The following is a 21849-nucleotide window of genomic DNA, read 5'->3' on the forward strand; positions in this document are numbered from 1 at the left end:
GCACGTGACTCGAGTGAGAGGGAAAGAAAATATACACGCTGCACTTGGTTTGTGCTTGGCATAACCTAGATGAGACCGGCCAGGGAAGTGTTTTCCCTTGGACAACCTGCTGGAGAAGAACCATGTGTCAGACGTGCTTTGGTGGCATGGCAGCTCGGTCCCTCCTGACCACCCACTCGCTGCTATTAGTTTGGCCATTTTGTCTCAGCAGAATGAACCCCAACCCCAATTCCAACCCCACCCCCAACCCTAAGCCAACAGGGCTTTTCCCTGACTCTTTCTGTCCCCCAAACTTGTTCCCTGTGCAGCTGGAAGGGAAGGAGTTAACCATTCCAGGCTTTCTCATTCATTTTATCCAGAAAATTGAAACGTAATAAAACGTACCAGTTTTTCTCAAAGTCAAGGCCTGATTTACTGCTTCACCTGGAAACTTGTTCACTTCACTGGCTCCCAACCGCAGCTGCTGCTGTTTTGTACTGGATTCAGCGGGACGTTTCTAACCTCAAGGGACTGCATGGAACGGATCCAGGTGAAAGGGATATTTATTTCCTTTAAAACCAGGTACTCTTTCCCCTCTTAAAACATGCTGGCCTTTTGGGATCTGCTTTTATAACTAATGAAATTACTGCTGTAGGTTCTTTTTTTGTTCTCTTTTTTTTTTTTTCTTTTTTAATTTTAAATCTGATAAGCATGCGCTAGAAATGCAGCTGCTTTGATTGAAGATCGCTCTTATCTCTTTGTACCTTCAGGGTGCTCACTCCAGCACAGCTATTTTGTTATGGGTGGCTTGCCATGTGCCATGAATGTGTGTTTTTTTTGTTTTGTTTTGGTTTGGTTTTTTTCTTTCTGAGTACTCGTGTCATTGCAAAACCCACCGGTTTGCCTTCCCGTCACAGACCCTCAGTCGGCTTGGGCGGGCGCTCGCCAGCGCTGGGAGTTTTGCTGCTGCGGAGTGATTCTCCAGCAGCACCCGGCAGCTCGGTGCAGGAACCGCAGGCTGCGGAGTCTCCCTTGGGACTGCCGTCCCCGCGGGAGCCCGGCTGGGACCTGCACCTCTCTCCGATGCTCTGCCTGGCCGGGGACAATCTGGTTCGTCGCACGTGGAGCTCTTCTCATTTTTCTCACCCTTTTACTCCTGCCACAGCCGTGCAGCACTGGCGGGCTCCGAGGGGGCCGTGGGGCTGCAAGGGCCAGCACCAGCGTGGGCTCTCCCTGCTGGTGCTTTGCTAAGGTCTCCCCTTGCCCCACCAGTCATGTCCATTAATTGCCCACACAGAGGGAAGAGCAGCCGGGCAGCATCTGCTTGCCAGGATTTAAGGGGAGACCTGTTTCTTCCTCTGCCTGCAGAGTTGATGCTGGAATCACTCGTACTTCATAAATACTTTCACTGCATTTAAAAACATCATACGTGGGGACCCACTGCTTCAGCTGCCCTCTTTATACTTGCATGGGACTTCACATGCTCATTATTTCCTCGAGCACATGAATATCGAAAAAAACCACAGGCCCAACCCTACGTTCTTCACTTGGAAAATGTGATATGGGCTTAACAGGCAAACTAGATCAGTCGAGATGGACTTCCAAAGAGCTGCTGTCAAATGACCAAAAGTAAGAGGTTTTCCCACACGTTAGCCCAAGGTTGGCGTTTTGTTTGCAGGGTGGGGGAAACCCAACCCATAAGAAACTGATATTGGAAACCACCCAACTAGATGCACTGTCACAATTTTAATGAAAGAGAGCGGCAGCACCTGGAGAGCTGGAGCTTTGAGTTTGTTTTTCTTTCACGAGTGGCTCTGATGTAAGATGATGGCTTTGCGAAGGCCAGGATGGGCTCCGGGAGCCTTAGGCCATGCCAGGCAGGGGGTTGTCCCCCGTTTTGGCCAAGGATGGCCGTGGGACACACGGTAGCTGTCAGAGAGACAGGGCACCTCTCAACTTAAGCACAGTCCTCTCCAAAAGGGGTGGCTCGGCCCCAGTCCTCTGCGGCGTCTCCCGACCCAGTGCAGAGGCTGAGGTCTCGCAGCAGCCTCGGCTGCCTTCACGAAGCACCAGTTCAGAGACACATCGGTCTGAGCCTCCCTTCAAATAAAGAAAATATGCTCAGAGTATGTAATATTTGAGGTTGAAGGAGTGGATACCCTGTTCACAGTGTCTTTGAGCAAAGGGACGGCAGCAGTAGATGTCTGACCATGACAGACAGAGAGACACCGGCCCAGTACAGAGCTCCAGGAGTCTCCTGGGGGCACTTACAAATACTTTTAAGTATATAGAAGACAATAATAAATTAACACGGTCTCTTTGCAAGACATACGTCAGATTAATCTAATTTTCTTCTTTAATGCAACACCTGTTGTGGTGGATAAAGGAGCAGCAGCAGATGGGATGTCTTTAGTAAATGGTTTGATACTGTCCCACGCTGTATGCTCGTACGCAAAACACAGCCAGTGCGGGCTGACGTTTAGCAATATAAGGTAGGTGCAAAATTTGGTTGGCAAGAAGGGAAGTTTTACAAAAGCCCTCTTGGGCTCAGTTTTATTTGATATTTTCATTCATGGTTTGAATGATGAAATAAGAAGTAGCTTGTAAAGGCTGCAGATGCTGCCAAAGGACTCCAAGTATCCTCACGGACAGGACTAATGAGTACGCAAAGCTGGAGACTGGATCCAAAAATCTAGAGACTAAAATGGAAAGTGAGTCCAGTGCAAATTGCTACATACAAGGGGGAAAAGTGAGCTGCATACGAGGCTGCGGGGAAAAATGCATCCCAGACTGGCCCTGGTGCTGCAGATGATGTTGGTGTGGATGAAGGCAACATCTCACCAAGGCTGCCAGGGAATCTCCTTTCTGCAATTCCTCCCCCCCCCATCCCCCAGACCTCGGCAGGAGCACCCTCTGCAGCTGAGCAAGCTGCGCCTCTAAGCACGACATAAGGATACGGACAGATAACCCCTCCTGCTAGGCAGTGCCATTGCAGGCTATTCGCAGATGTACTGGAATCATCATTTAGATTTTTAAGAACATTAGACAAATCCCCAAGTACCCTGGGTTGTGGGAGTGCCTGGGCTACGGGATTGCTTAGGTTACTGCAGCCTTATCGTGCCATGGTGCTGCCGCTGGTTCATCTCTTCTGCAGTCTTTTTTCTTACAATTTGCTTAGGCTGAACGTCATTGTAAAGAGTAGGACAGTAAAAGGGAATGAAATGGAGATTTTTAAAAATTATTCTTTCTTTTTTTTTTTTTGGTTGTTGGTAGGCATACTGCTTGTGTTTTTTGGGCTGCTGTGGTGTCTTTTCTCTCTCTGCCATCTCCAGAAGGGCTACATTAGACACGGGAAGGGGTTGAAGAAGGGCAAGAAGGAAGGCTAAAATGTACAGCAGCGTTTCTGTGCAAGGAACAATTACAGAGCTCTGAGCTGTTCAGGTGGAAAGAGGCAACCCAAGTGCTCTAGGACAGAGCCAGTCTTCCTCTGCAACCTGGAAAAGGTGACTGAGAAACGGTTGCTTACTGCCTCTCGTGGTGCAGGCAGCAAAGGTGTCCACCGCAGGGAACAGCACTAAAGCTGAAGATGAGTAAGAACATTTTCTTGCTTCTTATGACTGAATCAGGCAACCCACTGCGTACCAGAAGTTCATATGGGGCCAAGACACAACAGGACACGTTACTGGAGAAAAAAAGAGGGCTGCTGGAGACAAGCACAACTCCTCCTGTTGGGGACCCCTGAGCTACAGCGTGCTGGGGGCTTTGGACCCTGCTGGGGCCACCTTGCCATGTAACGTGTGGCCGATAATCCTCTTTTCCTAAACATCTGCTGTTGGCTGTTACCGGTACGGGATCATGGGCTGGTCTGTCCCATGACTATCCTGCTTATGTGAAAGCCTGAGGCTTATTTCTGCTTTTCGACAGTAGAGTGAACAATACTTGAGACAAACTCACGTATTAGCGTTCCATCAAAAAATGAACTTGTACAATAAAATTTAGAACAGTTTCCCTTCAGGCTAATTGCTTGGGTTTGTTTAATGGCAAGTTTTGGCAGAGCTGTTTGCAAATTGAAGAGCCTCTCTTTGATTTTGCCCCTAAATCATGACAGTAACCAGCCTCTCTCCCCCTGACCTCACACCCTCCCAGTTTGTTGCCTGATGTTTAGAAACATTTATGGAAAAGCTGGCCAGATGATACTGAGAAATACTTGCATTTCCAGAAAGCTGGCAGACACGTGCAAGCCACTGCTGTGCCTTGTGAGACGCGTGAATGACGCATGACTGCCTGAAAAGTACAGAGTGAGCAAGACCACGGCTTGGTGGTCTTGGCTTGAGACAGACAAGAACGTAGCCAACAAAGTCCAAAAAGGTCCTTCTCGTTGCAGGCTTTCATGGGCTGGGCTGGCTGCCTCATCCCCCCTTGCTCCTCTCCAAACCGTGCTTTATAAACCCACTGCTTTCCTGGCGGTCCGCATGGCTCTGGGTTAGCAGAGGGTGTTTTCCTCCCATGGACTGTTTCCTGGGTGTGAGAAATGCCACAGGTTTGGACTGAAACGCAATGCATGCGGTGGCACCCTGTGCCAGCAAAGGGCACTGGGCTGGAAGGGGGATTGTGTGTGTGTGTGTCCACTGGGAGCAAAGCCCCCATGAGACAGCAGCCAGGGCTGGAAGCATCCCACAGGGAGCAGCGCTGGTGGCTGATGCTTTACAGCCTCGGCTTCCTCGGCGAGAGAGATGGATACCCGTACGTTCCCCCTCCTGCTACTTTGTAAATCCTGGGAAATGCCATTTGGATCCTCAGCATCTGTACTGCACTTCAAATAAGCCACCAGATGAAGAATACAACAAGTTCAAAAAAAATGTTCTTAATTTATTGTAAATTCTCCTTTCATCTGTGCTGCAATTCCAGTGTTCTGCACATTAATAAATATACATTTGTTAAAAAAAAAACAAACAACCTCCAGTGTCTAATCTGCCATAAAGCTTTTAAAAAGTCATAAAAATAGGTTTTAATTTTTTTGTCATTAATACAACTGACCCTCATTTACTGCAACAATTCTGATCAAAATAAAAACTACCTACATCTCACTGGGACAAAATATACATACACAGATGTAAAAACAACTAGCATGGGTTATACACAATGCCTGAGCACACAGCCAAGTGCCAGACCCTTAAAACATTCAAAATTTTTTTTCAGTCAGAAAATGTCACGCAGTATGTTGCATAATTTTTAAAGGAACAGCACCCTTCCTCCCTCTCCCCTTCCAAAGGCCTCCTCGACACATTTGAAAATGCATAGGAATACAACGAAACCAAGATTACAGTATATATTATTTAATTTTCCCCTCAACCTCTGCATTTTATTTAGCCTGATTTTCTCTTTTTTTCCCTTTTGCACACAGTTACACAAACGAAAGCCAGTATTTTCCCAAGAGGAAAAGCTACAGTGATCAAGGAGCTCCTGAAAGCCTTGGCGACAGACAGCAGGTCACGGCCGCACCATCACCACCCTCTGCGTCGCGTATTCCCACCGTGGGCAGGCGCCAGCAGAGCTCTGCCCCACGCTGTTGGATGCAAACCTTTTCACATCTTATTTTTCCTTTCCTTGTAAACACTGCAGGAAGGTGAAGGTGGCAGACAGGCCACACTTAACTTTCCCATACTTGTGAAACCAGCATATTTTGCAGGAAACATGTAACCGTAACCTTTTAATGTGCTTTTTGAAACAGCAAGAAGGCCAGGGCCTTGTCCAAGAGCGGGGCAGTGAAACCTGGCCATCCTTAAAGACTTGTATTTCTGCTTTGATTAGCAACGTGTTGACACCGGTCGGAAAGAAATTAACAGTAAAATAAAATACTGTGCCTGAGGCAGAACTTGCCCCATAGGAGGAGGGCCCTCTTCTTGGGACACGCAGAGCGCTGGTTTGTTGCAGAGCCAGACCAAAGTCAAAGCCTACCATACAATGACCCACTTGTTTTCTTGTTCTTGGTAAGGGAAACATTGATTTGACTTCTTCCAGACAAGAACTGTGTTGAAATCTTAGATGAAGATATGACTTATTTTTAGTCCTGAACATTTAGTTGCTGAACATTTCAATGCACTTGAGAGAAGAGGTCAAAACACCAAGAAATAAAAAAACCAAAACATTTCTTTGTAGGTTTTAGAAGAGGTTACGAAAAAAACATACTGTGTCCTTAAAGTGTTCCAAAATCTGTCAACAAAACTTATAAATTACAGCCATGGATTTCAATGTAATCTTTACCACATTACTTTGAAAACTGCATTGCATCTTAAGGTGGCTTCCATGCAAACCTCAGTTACTTTATCAAATGCCAAATTCAAGTAAAATTGTGCAATGTTCATATAAAAAATATCAAACCCTCTTTTAATTGATTTCCTATTATCAAATTAAAATCCATATAAATGTAAAATATACAAAGCAACTTTTTCTTTAGCAACACCATACAAAATATATAAAAGTATCTACACTTTTTATATATATATAAAGGATTTTATTTTTTACTCTTAAGACAACATGTCCATAGGGGGGTGGATAGAGATGCTGGCATAGAAACGAAAGGACACTTGTTGGGATATTCCTCCCTAGAGCCCAGCAAGCCGAAGGGTTCACACTGTAGTCAGACAAAACTCTGCAAGAGATGTCTCCTGGTGCTTGTCTTAAGGCTGATGGACTGACTTATTGTAGGTCCACTGTGATAATAATGTGTTTTGCCTTGGTTCTCCCCAGTAATAAGCAACCCCTGCAGCACTGTCCACACTGCGAGCAGGTATCGGTCCCTCACAGTGCATCCCTGTGGCCATTTCCATGCGTTCTGGCATGGGTTCATGCCGCGCGGAGCGTACCACACAGCAGCCTTATCGCAGGTGCAACTGGGCACTGTGTATCCGCCGCGAGCAGTCAGGAGTCCGCCATAATGTGAAACCATGTGGGAATCAATGCCCACCTCATCCTCCTCGCTACGTGGCCACTCCGACGAAGTCCGAGGCGGGCAGGCGGCGACCCCGCGGCGAGGAGTTCAGAACCGTGCAGTGGCAATCACAGTCTCCTGATGGTTCAAATTGAAGTTTCGTTACTGCCTCTGTTAGTGAGAAGAAGTAATCATGCAGGCTTATGGTTAAACGGGCACAAGCAAACCACTCCACCCAAATCCACCTAATCCTTTTTAGCAAGGGCTCACGCTCCATGCCTTGCCAATCCAACACTTGCATGGGCGATGCTGCCCTGGAGGGGACGACCAGCTGGGAGAAGCAATGCTGGGCAGTACACAAGAGATGCACTCTTAGAGGAAGCTCTACAGAGGGCTTGTATTTGGCTAACGCTTGGATGAAGATGTGACGTTCACACACAGATCTTACAAGCTGTTAGAAACCTGGTATTTCATGCATTCTGCTGCCAAACAGCAGAGTTTTGCAGTATGCAAAAGGTGTGGAGATAAAACAGTTGCTTAGTACAAGTTGGCTAGTTATTCTCTAGTGATGAATGTATTACCTGGAAGCCACAAGTAGTTATCGCTTGTTAAAGACATCTCTGTTTCCTGGCTAACCAGAATATATTTCAACAGCCAGTTCCCAGAAAACGAAAGATGTACTTTTATAGTGAGCTGGAAATGGTTTGTGCACCCAGCCAACACGGGTGTTTAACGCACGGTGGGACAATGTCAGAGTGGAAGCTGGGTGAGAAATTTTCTCTTGGTTTGGAGAAAGAATGAGGCTATTATTGGTGTTAATATAAGAAAGACTATGTGCGTAAAATGTTTGTGCAGACTTTACATATGGCTGTTGGTCTCATTTTAAATGTGAGAGTTATGACAATTAATGAAGTTTCTGAGAATACCCTTTGGCTGAAAGCTTGCTCAGGCTTTTGTTAATGTTTGATTTAGCTTACAATGGCAAACATGCACAGTGATTGCCATGCAGCGGGTGGGAATTGTGCACCTGGTAATTTAGGGTCACTAGCTTGACATGGCACTTTCTCTGTAGCCTTTGGATCTCCTGCTCCAGCAATGGTTTCCCTCTGCCCAGCTGGACACCCACCCCATGTTCCCCCCAGCTTAGTGCCTTTTCCCCCCAAAACACTGGGCTTCCTCCTCAGGGGTCCTCTTTACTGGGGTCTTGCCCCCCCCCCCCCGCCCTCCTCCAAGCTGGCTGCCGGACACCCACAACAGCTCTTTTTGGTCTTACTGGACATGCATCAAAAAGTGCTGCTCCATTAGATATTGCCCTGCACTTATCCTTTTCCTTGGGTGCCTGGTACTGGCCACATTATAATTAACTGCACCCTATTAGTGATAGGTCCTTAATGGCCCCAAACACTCTCCCCGCTGCAAAAGGGGAGGATAGGTAAAAAACAGAGGGGAAAAAAAAACCTGTTCCCATGGTCTGAGGGGGGTGAAGGTGAGAGGTTGGTGGCAGAGCAGCAGGAGCAGGGGGTAGCCCTGAGCAGAGCACCCCTGAGGGCACATATGGCTCCTGGGGCTGTGGGCAGGCATTGCTGAGCCTAGCATGGACACCTAGCAGTATGAGGGACTGGAAAAAGCCAGTCCTTGTCCTGGTGATGGGCTGGGGAAGGTGACGACCTCAGCAGCTCACCAGGAAGGGAGGAGATAGATACTTAGTGTGGACGTGGGAGCCTGGTTCGCTGTGACCAGAGGTCAGCACACCAAGCACAGCAAGCCCCACAGCAAGGGGACAGGGCAGAGCTAGGCTGCTCTAGTCCCTAGTGTGCCAGTAACACACCAGCTTGCCGATTCAGATCATGCCAGGGTGACCAGTGACAGGGGTCTGTCAGGGCACCTTGCTTGCGATACTTGGTTTTGGCCTTCTCATCAATGAAACATCGTGGCTGGAGGACATGGTACGGACAAGCACTCAGGGCAGTCACTAGTGAAGCACTCTGGTCCAGTCACCAAGTGAAATCCTTGGTCAGTGGGAGTTTGGGGCTGGAAAGCAGAAGGAGAGGCTGGAGCCACAGGAGGTCTGCCAGGGCATCCTGATGTGGCACTTACTCTGAGTCTGAGGTGTCAGCATGTCCTGTTCCCACATGGAGGTTCATGGCCATGCCATTGAGCTGGTCTCGAGACTGCTCCCTCCGAGCATTTTTTACTGTCACCCCCGAGTCTGAGGGAGAGCGGACCCCATCATTTGTCCCCAGGGAAGTAGTCCTGGATGAGATCGTCGTCTGATTGTAATCTGATAGCTTTTCCCGCAGTCGATTCTTCATATTCTTATCCACCAGTGGGGGAGGGTAGGTGACTTTATTTTTTAAGATGCCTGTTACAGAAAAGAGGGAATAATGAGAATTTCGAAATGTATCAGTAATTTCATTTATCAAGCTGAACACATCCCAGAAGTGACATTTTATATTTCTTAATCAGACTTCTAGTTTGTCACTTTATTTCAAAACCAAAATATTAGATTTCTGCAACTACCTACAAGCTTCCCATGGCATATCTGATTACACAGGTTGAAGCCATTTGGAAAGTGCTCTTCCCAGATAGAGCTACCATATGGACCTCCCAGTCCAGCTGTGAGGCTGGGTTGGCCATGCTACCTTTCCTCTGCTCTGGCTGCTGGTTATTCTGGTAGGACAGAGGTCTGTTCTCCTTCTGTTGTCCTTCGTTCTCCTTGTCCTGGGGTGCTTCGTTGTTGTGGTTCACCTGGTTTTCCCTGTGAAGCTCTACGTTGACCTTGGTCTCGACTTTGAGTTTCTGCTTCCCGCTGGGGTCCTCGCTGTCGCTGGCCATTACGCACTCTGTGGGCCAATAGGGTTTCACATGATTGGGAAGGGTATCAACTGCAATGCAAAAGAACACTAGCTCGAAAACCACTTTTGATAGGCTTTCTCAACCTCTGTCCAGCCTCTCCTTTTCCCTGTGGCTGGGGAGGAGTTGTACGTCAAACCGGAGCCATGCTTCAGATCATCCCTGCTGGACTGCACTGCCCTCGGGGTGCAGCAACACCCACAAAATATGCCTGGTAGGATGGCAGGGTGTCCAAACCCTTCCCAAAGCAAGGTCACTGGCTCCATTTCTGAGAGGTGTGAGTCAAACCTGCTCTCTCAGCTCTCCAGGGCTGGCAATCCCACCAGCTCCCTGGGGATGCTGGCTTCTGAAGTGTGAGGGCACCTGAGGCACCTCGTGCAGAGCACCAGCACACAGCCTGGACATCTGTCACTCTAAGCCGACTTATCCTTAAAAGAAGATGAACTGCACCTAGAAATGCCTGCACTCTGCCACACAGTACTGATACCCATGGCCAATGATCTCCTACTCTTTAGGTTCATGACCTCCCCAACCCCACTAAATCTATATGCCCATATTGCATGAGAAGAGGCAGGTATTTCTTCCCCCTGCCCTCAAAATAACCAGCTCCTTCCTCCTCTTCTTCCTCTTCCTTCATGTGAGACTTTCCTGGCTGCGTAGCACCTGCCTGCAAACCCCCTGACTGCGGTCTGTCTGAGTGCCGTAAGTCACAGACTTGGTCAAGCATCCTTTTAATTGCACTCAGCCACCCCTGTGAACAAACCCTTGGGAGGAAGAAAATGCAAGTGGTAGGGATGCTGTCTCAATTGTATTGCTAGTCTGGCAAAATTGTCCCATCTACTCTAAAGCTATTTTAAAGAAGGGAATAAATCCATTGCTCTCCCCTTGCACTGGGAGTACCTTTGGGTGTGCTGTGGAGCGGGCCACGTTCATTGTTTTTGGAAGTGGATGTGTTCCACTTTTTCTCCGGCTCGAGCCCATCTTCCTCACTGTCTGATGAATGGGAGGAGGCGTAAGAGCTGCTGTGTTCATCAAGGGACAGTTCGCTGTCGGAGTCTGAATCGTGCTCTACAAACGCGGAAAGGGGAAACACAGCGATGAGAGAGCAGACAGGAGTTGAGCAAATGTATCTAACAAATGTACAAGGAGAAAGGAAAGGCAGGCATCTGGTTCAGGCCATGCCAGGGATGAGCTCTTACATCCGTAAGTGTACATAGGATTAATTCACAAGGACTGTGGCATCCATCCATCTAAGTAATTATGGGAAGCACAACTGTTTGGCCCAGCTAGGGGGCAGGACCTCTTACGCGCACGGGAGGTGCAGAACAGAATGGGGATGCTTTTTACCCTGTTCAATATGCAGAACATCTCAATGATCTCAATCAACAGAACACACAGGCAAACCAAAGTACCTAGAAATATCAAGAATCTGCAAATGCACTCTTAAAAACTGCTACAAGGCAACAAAATTTAACATCAAGACCCCAAATGAAAGGAAGTCAGGCAAGAGACACTTTTCATTTTCTTGTACAAAACACATAGCAATAAAAGAGGATATTGCCTCAAGGTCTCAAACGTTAAAAGATCTCCAATTAAAAATCAAGAGCAACAGCACATAATTTGTGAGAAAGAAAGGGGACGCCAGAAACTGTCAACAGCTGTGACAGCTGTCAGATTAAAACCGAACCATCACAAGAAGCAGATACATGATATTTCCATTCCAGGATTCCCTAGTAAAGCAACCGTTGCATAGCTCGTTATGCCAAGAGCATAATGAGAATCAGACACACTGAGTCAGACTAACTATCCTTTCTATCATCAAAGCCTTTGAAAAAAGTGCTGAGAAAGAAAAGGTGCAAAACTGGGTCAAAGCATTTAGAAGTAATTCTTACCATTGGATTTTGATGGATTCCTATGAAAAATGGAGGAATCTGCTTCAGTCTGACCAGCCCTTGCTTGACTTGAGGATCCACTGAGCTTATGAGCAGCCTCATCCCTTAGGGAATAAAAACAGCGGACAACTTTCTTGGTCACTTTACTGTTCTTAACAACCAGGCAGACATGCAGATGAGATTCTTCTGGTCAAACACAGACAACTGCAGCGGACACTCGCCAGCCTGTGCTTGAATGTCATTGTGGTCACTTTTACAGCAAGACATGAGTTATCCGAACGTAGCTGTCTGCCTTTGGCCACATGAATCACACTCTGAAAAAGCCTGCAGTTAATAAGCTAAATCCCACTCCTTAAGACATGACTGAATCTTAGCAGGCAAGCAGCACGGCCCATGTAGTTACCCAATAGTTATGTTCAGCACTGCACTGTTGGAACTCCCCACCAAAGATACATGCAAAAGAAAATGCATGGAAGAAAATGACAGTCGCATAAACCAGAACTGTTAAGACACAAAACGAGTAGCATTTGAACCAAACCATTTCTGTTTTCTACAAGAGCAATGAGAAGGGAAAGGCAAGCACCTGAAAGCCATGCACCTGCCACCTGATTACCTGAGAATATAAGCAAGGTAGCTATTGTGGCTCTTGGCTGACCTGACGGTGCTTTCTAGGGAGACAGTGGATTCCCCAATAGTTGTGCGATACATATTTGGCTCTTCTATATATGTGTTGTTACAGTTCAGAGATCGCTGAAAGAAAAATAAAAAGACACAAAACAACAGTGAATGATCCTACCAAAAACACACGTTACCCACCCATGCATTAAAAGTCTTGGAGGAACCAAGTGGCTTTTGATGTAGAGGAAAAAAAATATTTGCTCTCAAAAGTTTTAATTAAAACAGTAAACAAAACTTTTGAGAGGGGCCATCAGTAATCTTTGTACAAGTCACCGAGATCAACCACAGAATTCGCTTAACTATGGACAAGCCAACTATAACTGTATTTAGGTAACTTCCACCAGCAAAAGGATGTTTTTTCCCCAGTGTTTTTTCCTTACAGTTAATAACGTAGCTCTTGTTGCAGTGGAATCATCCGGAAGAGGTTTTTTTCCAGTTAAAGTGTTCTTCAAGTGCTTCCTGACTTCTTTGTTAAACACGCAGTGGAAGAAGAAAATGAACAGCCCCTGGATCATTTTAGAGAGAGGAAGAATAAATCTAAATGATTCATTACTATCAAGCTGCAAATACAAACAGATATTACAGAACAGCCTTTCTGAAATAGCCCCCGAATTCCAGTTCATAGTCCATGATTTCAGTAGTGGTAACTATTTTCTGTCTTTGACTGAAATGCCATTGATTGACCTCCTAAGACTTCTTCATAATTTGCTTCCATGTTCAAATGTGCATAAAAGGGCCTGGGAAAATATGCACAATGATGTGCTACTCCAGGATTTACAGAGCAGAGCTTGTGGTAGGTGTCACCCTCCCTGGTTGTTTGGGAGGCAACGTTCTTCTCAAAATATCTAATGGGGACCTCAGTGACCCACTTGAAGACACTGAAGCGAGTTTCAGGGTTGTGCCTGCAGTAAGATTTTAGAGAATTTTACACTGATGATGAGAGGAAATCAACAGCAGCACATAAAAAATATCACAGCCTTTAGTGAAAACCTTTGGAAATGGGAAACTTCTGTGGTAGGTGTCCTTAATACTGTTGCTTAGAGAAGTTTAGGAAACATTGTGAAATGTGGAGAGATACTGGGGGCAGAGCGGTCCCAACTTCTGCCCCATAATTTCCTTGGTTCAGCAATACCTCCTGGTGGGAAAATTGTTGAAATCCTCAGGGCTGGGCAGTTGTTGGCTGCCAGAAACCCACATTAACAGCTTTTGCTGGGGCAGGGGGCACGGGGCACACACGTGTGTGCCTTCAGATGTATTCACTCTGAGGGAATTCATGCAGCTGCCAAATTGTTATCAATTTTGGTTGGAGATATAGTATATAGAAGCCAATCACTCATGAAGTTGCAGCTGTACCAACACCACAAGATGCCTGCATTTCACGATTTCAGCCAAAGCAATTGACCTAGAGAAACTTTAAACTTCAAGCTCACTTTCTAAACATTCAATCAAAGGTGATATTAGCTGGCATTAGCACTTCGGGATTATTCATTAATAAAATTCACATAAATGTCTCTCTAAAAATGCAAGTTCAAAGAAGGCAATGACGTGAAACGCCACATACGTTGTGCCTCTCTGGGCAAGTTTGGAGAATTCCAGCTGCTGACTTTCCTCCCTCTCAACAGGTTTATATTTAATTTAATTTAATTTTAGGCTTGTCGAAGCCTGGTTTTACAGCCTGAGTAGGTGTATTTATTTCAGAGCACACCAGTTGCAATGGCAAAATAACCTTGCTCCAGGCTGGCCTGTCTGGGGTACCTCCAGGGCAGGGACAGTCACCTCTGGAGGAGACCCATCAGACTTCTTTTTCTCCTTGGAAGCAATTTGTGGCTGTTGTGCTGCAGCTGACAAGAGTCACGTGCTAGCAGCAGCTGTTTTAATACTGCAGGCACTTGCCATGACAGTTACTTCTGTCCTTGGTCACATTCAAGTTGTGACCAACGTGAAGCTTCATGACTACTTCCATGCCAGGTCTCCTACAAGTAACTATGTTCTGCATCTTTAATCAACAAGTGCACACGCGAGGACAGGCAACCTAGTAAATCCCTAATGCAATGGGTTGTATTTGAAAATAATTATTTGGCTCATTTCCTTAAACAGTTAACTTAATTTGTGAAAGCCTTGAACTTGAAGCCATCCACTCTGGATGAAATAAAACAGTCTCTTATTTGCCGTAGCAACAGAACAACTGTTAAAAACGAGCAGGCAGAAGACAGTAACAAAGATTTCTGTCTCTAGGAAAACAGAGGTATAATTGCCTTCTGTTATTTATCTGTCACAGGTTGCAGTAGTAGAGCACTTATCTTTAGAATGACTAAAAGTGAGAGATGAAATTACTCACAGTTATGGCTTTTGTGAAAATAACCCTTTCTTTGAGAAAAGAGAGCAAAAATTGTACTTGACATCTCTGTCAGCTCATGTTTAGCAGGTTTCTGGAGGTCTGGGTGCAGCATCATACTCACTGAGGTCTGCCACGGACAAGACGCCATCCAACTTACCTGCAGGCAGCTGAAAATGGCAAAGAGATAGTGAAACGTCATGACATCACTGTTCACCGCCATCAACCCCAGCAGCCACGTAGCACTGATGAGCAGCAAGAGCAGGAACGCCGTTCGCAGCACAGAGCTGTAAAGCAAACACAGATGGGCATTTGCAGCGTGACAGGATACAGGAGAATGGCCCAACTTCTCCGCACAGGTGGTGCCACGTGCCCAAGGATTCACCAACTGGAAGGACCTTTGGGAAAATTAGGGCAGTGTTCACCAGCTCCCAGTTCCCAACTCTCCCATTGCACTACTCAATGACTTAGCATATTCAGGTAAAAAAAAGGTATTTTCTTTTCAAGTTCGTTTCCAAGGTTTCCTTTAAACAAACCAGGCTGTTCGCCAAGCCCATGCTGTTCAGCCTTGTTGACTCTGAGGAAGAGATCTGGGCGGTAAATGGCCACATCTGTCTCATTTCTGTTTGTCAAGTTCACTCTCACATTCCTTCTCGGTGTTACAGCCCGAGGTTTTGGATCGAGGGCACTCAGGGGAATATTTGTTTGCTTAAAAACATTATTTCCACAGACGCTTTCAAAAGATGGTCACAATTCCAGTGGCAAAAGTTTTGTACTATGAGTATAAGAGCTGCCATTAAGTACTTCATTTGTTTAGGGAGATTTAAAAAAGAAAAAGGTTACCCAGCAGCCAGGGCTGAGCAAATAGCTAGGAAAAGCCTTTTGAAATCTCATACTGCTACCTGTATGAAAAAACAAAAAAGGGCTGTCTTGCCACTAGCTAATCACGTTTCAGTTCACAGGTAAATTCTGAGCTTTGGGCAAAACAGACATTAATGGGAACATGCTGCCACAGCGGCTCAGGAAGGCGGCAGGTTGCAGCTTGCGAGGCTTTCTGCTCGTCCCACGGGGAGCTGGGGGGAGGCCAGCCCTCAGCATGGGTCTCTGCCATGACACGGCCGGTCACCCAGGCATTCGTGAGGGGAGACCTTTCTGAGCCATGGGTGAGCACAGGGAGACCCAGAACTATGTCTACCACAGCATGCGATGGGTGGAGGCGAAGTGACGGTGCTGTAGGGAGTATGATGAAAGTTCTGGAAGGACTGTAATGATCCATCTGGGGAACAGACCTTTCCCTCTCCCCTCCCTTTTCCTGCCTACACTTGGTGGTGGTGCAGAGCAGCATGGTGGAGTTTTTACAGAGCCTCCAAGGGAACCTAGGAGTAGGTGCTGGTGAAGCAGCTCCAATCTCCTCTACCAATGCTAACTGTCTCCTCCAAATATCTTATGTATTTCCCACCCCAACACTTGCTTTTAGGCAATTCTGTCCCTTTATGATTCCTGGCAAGAATTTTGTCTACAGGTTTTTGAACCCAAACTTACACAACTCCAGTTTTTTCAAATGAACGTTGCCTTCGTCTGCACGATGCTTTCATTGCCAGTATAAAGATGACAGTGTTTATCTGAAAGGGAAATCGAAATAACATCATGGATCCCTTCTATAAAGTTGTTAGGGCTTAGCTTTCAATGACAATGCAATTTTTATCCTAAAATGGTTTGTGGTTCCAAGAATATTTTTCCTTCAATTTCCACATCTCAAAGTTCCAAAATTCATCTAATTTCAAGCCACACAGTCAAGAGCATCCTGGGACTTGATCTGGATGAAACCCAGTAAGACAGCCCTATGCAAAGAGGCTTGAGTGAAACAAAAACTGAAGAATGGCTGTCCTTGCCCAGACCAGAGTTCACTCAGCCCAGCATCGTGTTTCAGCTGGGCCAAAGCAGAATATAGTAACAGAGCAAGCATATGGCAATAATTCCTCTGAATACTCCTCCAGTCTCCACTGATTTCCAGAGCTGGGATGTACTAGGTGGGGTTGGCTCCACGGCCATATTCTCCAGGCCACTATGCTATTACAAGCTCCTCCCTTCCCCTTCTCTGCAGCTTTCTCTTCTCTAGGCAGAAGGCTCCTAGTCCACCTAGTTGCTCCTCCGGCAGGGGCTGTCCCGTGTCTCTGACTAGTGACCCAAATCTACACCACTTCCAGGTCTACTTCATACTTTTTGAGATGAGGAGACCAGACTTGGTATTCAACATACAGTCACACCATGGATATGTACCTTCTGGTGCTCTGTTACTGAGGGATGTTTTAAGAGAGAAGTTAAACACCAACCCATTTTTTTAAATTCCTGAAATTTGAATTATTTAATATCCCTTTAGGACTTCCGGATGAAGGGACTTGTTAGGGCTCATTTGGTTGATTTGTTTTATAAGCTCACTGACCAACCCTTCAAACATGGAACAAAGCAAACGGGAACAAATAAATAGGTTTCTGGCCATACAGCCATTGCTCCACAAGCAATCTTCGCACTGGCAGGAAGCCCTCTGATTTCCAGGAGCTTAGCTCATGTCTTATCTGTTTAAGCAAAAGAAGCAAGCTTGAGTACATCAGCTTCAAATGTAAAGAATACAGTCACTTCACATTATGACTACTGGTTGACAAAACATAAAAGTTAGCAGTAAGGAAGAGACAATTCAGGATGCCAATTCCACCATACTTACAACTACAACAATTACGATGGGGCCAGCGAAACTCCAGATAAGGGTGTCATGAACAGACAACCAGCAGAAATCAGGGTTCCCATAGCCTTGTGGATCCAGACCAACAGCAAGCCCTGCGTCACAAAATGGAGAGAAAGTACATCAGAAAGGTGCTGTTGAGATCTTCTGTATAACCAGGAACATTTTCAAATCACTTTCTGACAAACAAAATGGCAACATGTGTTCAATAGGACAGTGTGGGAAGTCAAAATCAAGGCAAATATTCAAATAACACTTTTATGAATCATAACCTTTACACAGGTCACTCCATATCAAACGATACTATGAGTTTTGCCTACCAGAACAAAGTTCAGCTGCATAAAAATGACAATAAATGCAAATCCCAAATTAATTCTGTTTCAGCACAGTTTTATAGTCATACTCACACAGTGTGATGAAGCCTTGAGGGTGAGTGACATGTTGAGGAATTTCAATAAGCCTATGCAGCAGAATGACATGAATCATAACTGAGGAGATGTCTATACTACAAAAAAAGTGCATTCTTAACCGCCGTGAGCTTGCTGTCACTAAAATAACACCAGAGACAAAGGAACCTGGGAACTCATGGGAGTTAACCGCTTGAGCTCAGGTGGGATTCATTTTGAGCTGCCATCCCAGGTACCTCACCTTGCTTTCAGCACTGTTTCAAATGGAGTTTGCTAATGCCCCCAAGGTAACTGAGGTAAGAACACACCTTTTATTGTTTTATTTTTCAAAGCCCGGACAATTCCAAGGGAGTCTTTGAGTCCAACCTCCACCTGTTGATTTACAGTGCCGTCTGATTTGGTGACCTCCGCCTCGCCCGTATGGCGACAGGCTGGGATTGCTGCCTTTGACCTGCAAAATACTGCTGAGGTCTTCCTTCTTCGAGACACAGAAATCGATCCCTATGAGGCCTATGGCCAATGACATATGGTAAATGGCTGCAGCATGTTGTCTGGGCATCGCGGGCACCTATTGCGTTGAGCGTATGTCCTGACTCAAGCAGGCAGCCAAGGTTGACGACAGTGCCGTTCTCCACAAGGAGAATTCATGTGCATTAATAAACACTTTTTTTTTTTTTTAATTGAAGCCCGCGTGCTTTGATGAAAAGACACTGAAAAAGGGAGAGGTAGCTGTGTTTCACTCTCACTGCTTAAAGCTGGCCCACAGCCAATATTCACATCTGGTACAAGCCTACGGACTGTGAAAATTAAACTGGCTATTTGGCAAAGAAGTGGATATTGGATCTGTTTTCTCTGAAGTGTGGAATGAGATAGGACTGGTCTCCCTCCCTGCTCTCATTGGCCCTTCCACCACCCCCCTCAGCAGTTGCCATCCAGAAAGAATTAGCCATAAATGATTAAGGGACCATAAAGTATTTTATACAGACGCAATTCTATAGATACAGCCCGTTTCCCAGGACTTGATTTCCCCATTAGTGGGACTTAAACTAAGTTTTGACCAAACATCTGGCTCTAAAAGTAATTGGCAGACAGCAACATTTTTTCACTCTCAAAATCCTACCCTAAAGTCCTTCATTAAACAAATGGGGTGAATTGCAGTCTTCAGGTACGTGGTTCCAATTTTACTGGAGTCAACAACATGTGAAATAATGCTTTACCCAAAGGCAGAATTAAGCCAATGCAATGTAATATAAGGAGTCATTCTGGCACATCAATTAAATGCTACAGCCTGGCTGTCCTAAGCAGTCTAAGCGTGTGGGCAGCACGATACCTCACTGGTGTTGGCAGAAACTGGGGCTGGTCCCATGGCTGAGCCGAGCTTCCTGTGGGGACCAGCACCGATCCTGGGTGCGTGTCAAGAGCACGCCGTGGGGACGTGCTGCTGGAGGGGCACGTTTTGAACCTTCTGAGCTCCTGCGGGCTCAGAAGCTGCGTGTGACTCAAGCGACTGCAGGTCAGCTTCACCTGACTCATCGCCTCGCTTAGTATTGACAGAAAAGAGCAGATTCGGGAAGTGCCATTTTCTGGGGGATATTGGTTTTAGGGCTATGTAAGAACCTGTTTTAACATGAGCACTGCAGTCTCCATGGCAAAGCCTTTACAGCACACACATGCCAACCGGTTAGCATGTTGCCACGAAGACATCAAGACCTGGAGGGGTCTTGCTGGGTGCCAAATCCAGCCCTTTGCTCCCGAGGCAAGGAAATCATAAAATCCCTCTCCCAGGTGGATCAAACTACATTTTAAAACGAGCAAGTTTAAAGCAAATTTAAAATGTTCCACTATCGCTCCCCATGAAGGAATATTCCGGATCCACACTCTTTTGATGGCTGTAAGCCTTCTCCCAACTGGCATCCTACTTTTATTCATGGCAATTTGCTTGTCTATGCTGTGATTAAAGGTGGTTCTTCTGTGCTGGAGTGTTCCCTATGTAAACATTTTGCTAAGTTTTCCCCCCGCTAAAGGTCATGGTTCCTTTCTGCAGGTAGCCTGGTCCCATCACAGATGCCTTAGGACCAGAACTCAGAACTTAGCTTGGCCACTGCAGTTAAAGACAATAAGAAGAGATTCTTTCAGTACATCAATAGAAAAAGGAAGACTAGGGAAAATGTAGGCCCACTGATGAATGAGGCGGGTGCCCTAGTGGTGGAAGACACAGAGAAGGCAGAGTTATTGAATGCCTTCTTTTCTTCGGTCTTCACTGCTAAAGCTGTCCCTCATGAATCCCATACTCTGAAGGCAAGGGGGAAGGTCTGGAGAGAGGAAGATTTTCCCTCAGTTGAGAAGGACAGCGTCAGAGACCACTTGGTGAAGCTGGACATTCATAAGTCCATGGGCCCTGATGGCATGCACCCGCGAGTGCTGAGAGAGCTGGCGGATGTTATTGCTAGACCACTCTCCATCGTCTTTGAAAGGTCATGGAGAACAGGAGAGATGCCTGAGGACTGGAGGAAGGCTGACATCACTCAAAAAAGGCAAGAAGGAGGACCCAGGGAACTACAGACCGGTTAGTCTCACCTCTGTCCCTGGGAAGGTAATGGAGCGACTCATTCTGGATGTCATCTCCAAACACGTTGAGCAACAGGAAGTTATTGGAAGTGGTCAACGTGGATTTACCAAGGGTAAATCGTGCTTGACCAATCTGATACCTTTCTATGATGTTATAACTGGTTGGCTGGATGAGGGGAGAGTCGTGGATGTCATCTACCTCGACTTTAGCAAGGCTTTTGACACTGTCTCCCATAACATCCTCATTAGGAAGCTGAGGAAGTATGGGCTAGATGAGGTGACAGTGAGGTGGATTGAGAGTTGGCTGCGGGACAGAACTCAGAGGGTTGTGATTGGCGGCACAGAGTCTAGTTGGAGGCCTGTAACCAGTGGTGTCCCCCAGGTGTCAATACTTGGTCCAATTTTGTTTAATATATTCATTAATGACCTGGATGAGGGGACAGAGTGTATCCTCAGCAAGTTTGCTGATGATACCAAACTGGGTGGGGTGGCTGACACCCCAGAGGGCCGTGCTGCCATCCAGCATGACCTGGACAGGCTGGAGACCTGGGCAGAGAAGAACCTAATGAGGTTCAACAAAAGCAAGTGCAAGGTCCTGCACCTGGGGAGGAAGAATGCAAAGCACCAGTATAGGTTAGGGGTGGACCTGCTGGGAAGTAGCTTGGAGGAGAAGGATCTGGGGGTCGTGGTAGACAGTAAATTATCCATGGCCCAACAATGTGCCCTTGTTGCCAAAAAGGCCAATGGAATCCTGGGCTGCATAGGGAAGAGTGTGGCCAGTAGGTCGAGGGAGGTCATTCTCCCCCTCTACTCTGCCCTGGTGAGGCCACAACTGGAATACTGTGTCCAGTTTTGGGCTCCCCAGTTCAAGAGGGACAGGGAACTGCTGGAGTGAGTCCAGCGAAGGGCAACTAAGATGATTAAGGGATTGGAGCGTGTCCGTTATGAGGAAAGGCTGAGAGAGCTGGGACTCTTTAGCCTGGAGAAAAGAAGGCTGAGGGGAGACCTTATTATGGCGTACAAGTATCTAAAGGGTGGGTTGAAGGAGGATGGAGCCAGGCTCTTTTCAATGGTTCCCAGTGACAGGACGAGGGGCAATGGGCACAAGTTAGAACACAGGAAGTTCCGTTCAAATACATGGAAAAACTTCTTTACGGTGAGGGTGACAGAGCACTGGCACAGGCTGCCCAGAGAGGTTGTGGAGTCCCCTTCCCTGGAGATTTTCAAGACCCGCCTGGATGCAGTCCTGAGTAATGTGCTCTGGGCTTTAGCAGGGGAGTTGGACTAGATGATCTCTAGAGGTCCCTTCCAACTCTGAAAATTCCGTGATTCCATGATTCCGTGACCACTACGTCCCAGCCTGAAATGAATGTCAGTTTGAGCACAGAAAACAGAAAAAATAAATAAATAAAACAGAGTAAAGCCATTGCTATTATAGGTTCTTTCTTTTTTTCAGGATACCTACG

General features: G+C 46.4%; 1 protein-coding gene across 1 annotated transcript in view; it reads right to left on the minus strand.

Moving 5' to 3' along the window:
- Nucleotides 1-7056: 7056 nt before the first annotated feature.
- The window catches only part of CELSR1 (cadherin EGF LAG seven-pass G-type receptor 1), a gene marked incomplete at both ends in the record, with an annotated part of 173490 nt that continues 158697 nt past the window's right edge, over nucleotides 7057-21849 (minus strand). The window contains 10 exons of the mRNA XM_082479271.1: nucleotides 7057-7081; nucleotides 9008-9272; nucleotides 9553-9795; nucleotides 10664-10831; nucleotides 11656-11759; nucleotides 12269-12405; nucleotides 12714-12839; nucleotides 14829-14955; nucleotides 16211-16290; nucleotides 17391-17503. Of these exons, the coding sequence (XP_082335397.1) occupies nucleotides 7057-7081; nucleotides 9008-9272; nucleotides 9553-9795; nucleotides 10664-10831; nucleotides 11656-11759; nucleotides 12269-12405; nucleotides 12714-12839; nucleotides 14829-14955; nucleotides 16211-16290; nucleotides 17391-17503 (1388 nt within the window). The remainder of the gene's footprint in view (nucleotides 7082-9007; nucleotides 9273-9552; nucleotides 9796-10663; nucleotides 10832-11655; nucleotides 11760-12268; nucleotides 12406-12713; nucleotides 12840-14828; nucleotides 14956-16210; nucleotides 16291-17390; nucleotides 17504-21849) is intronic.

The sequence above is a fragment of the Vanellus vanellus genome (genome assembly GCF_965231255.1).
Source record: "Vanellus vanellus genome assembly, chromosome: 1".
NCBI lineage: Eukaryota > Metazoa > Chordata > Aves > Charadriiformes > Charadriidae > Vanellus > Vanellus vanellus.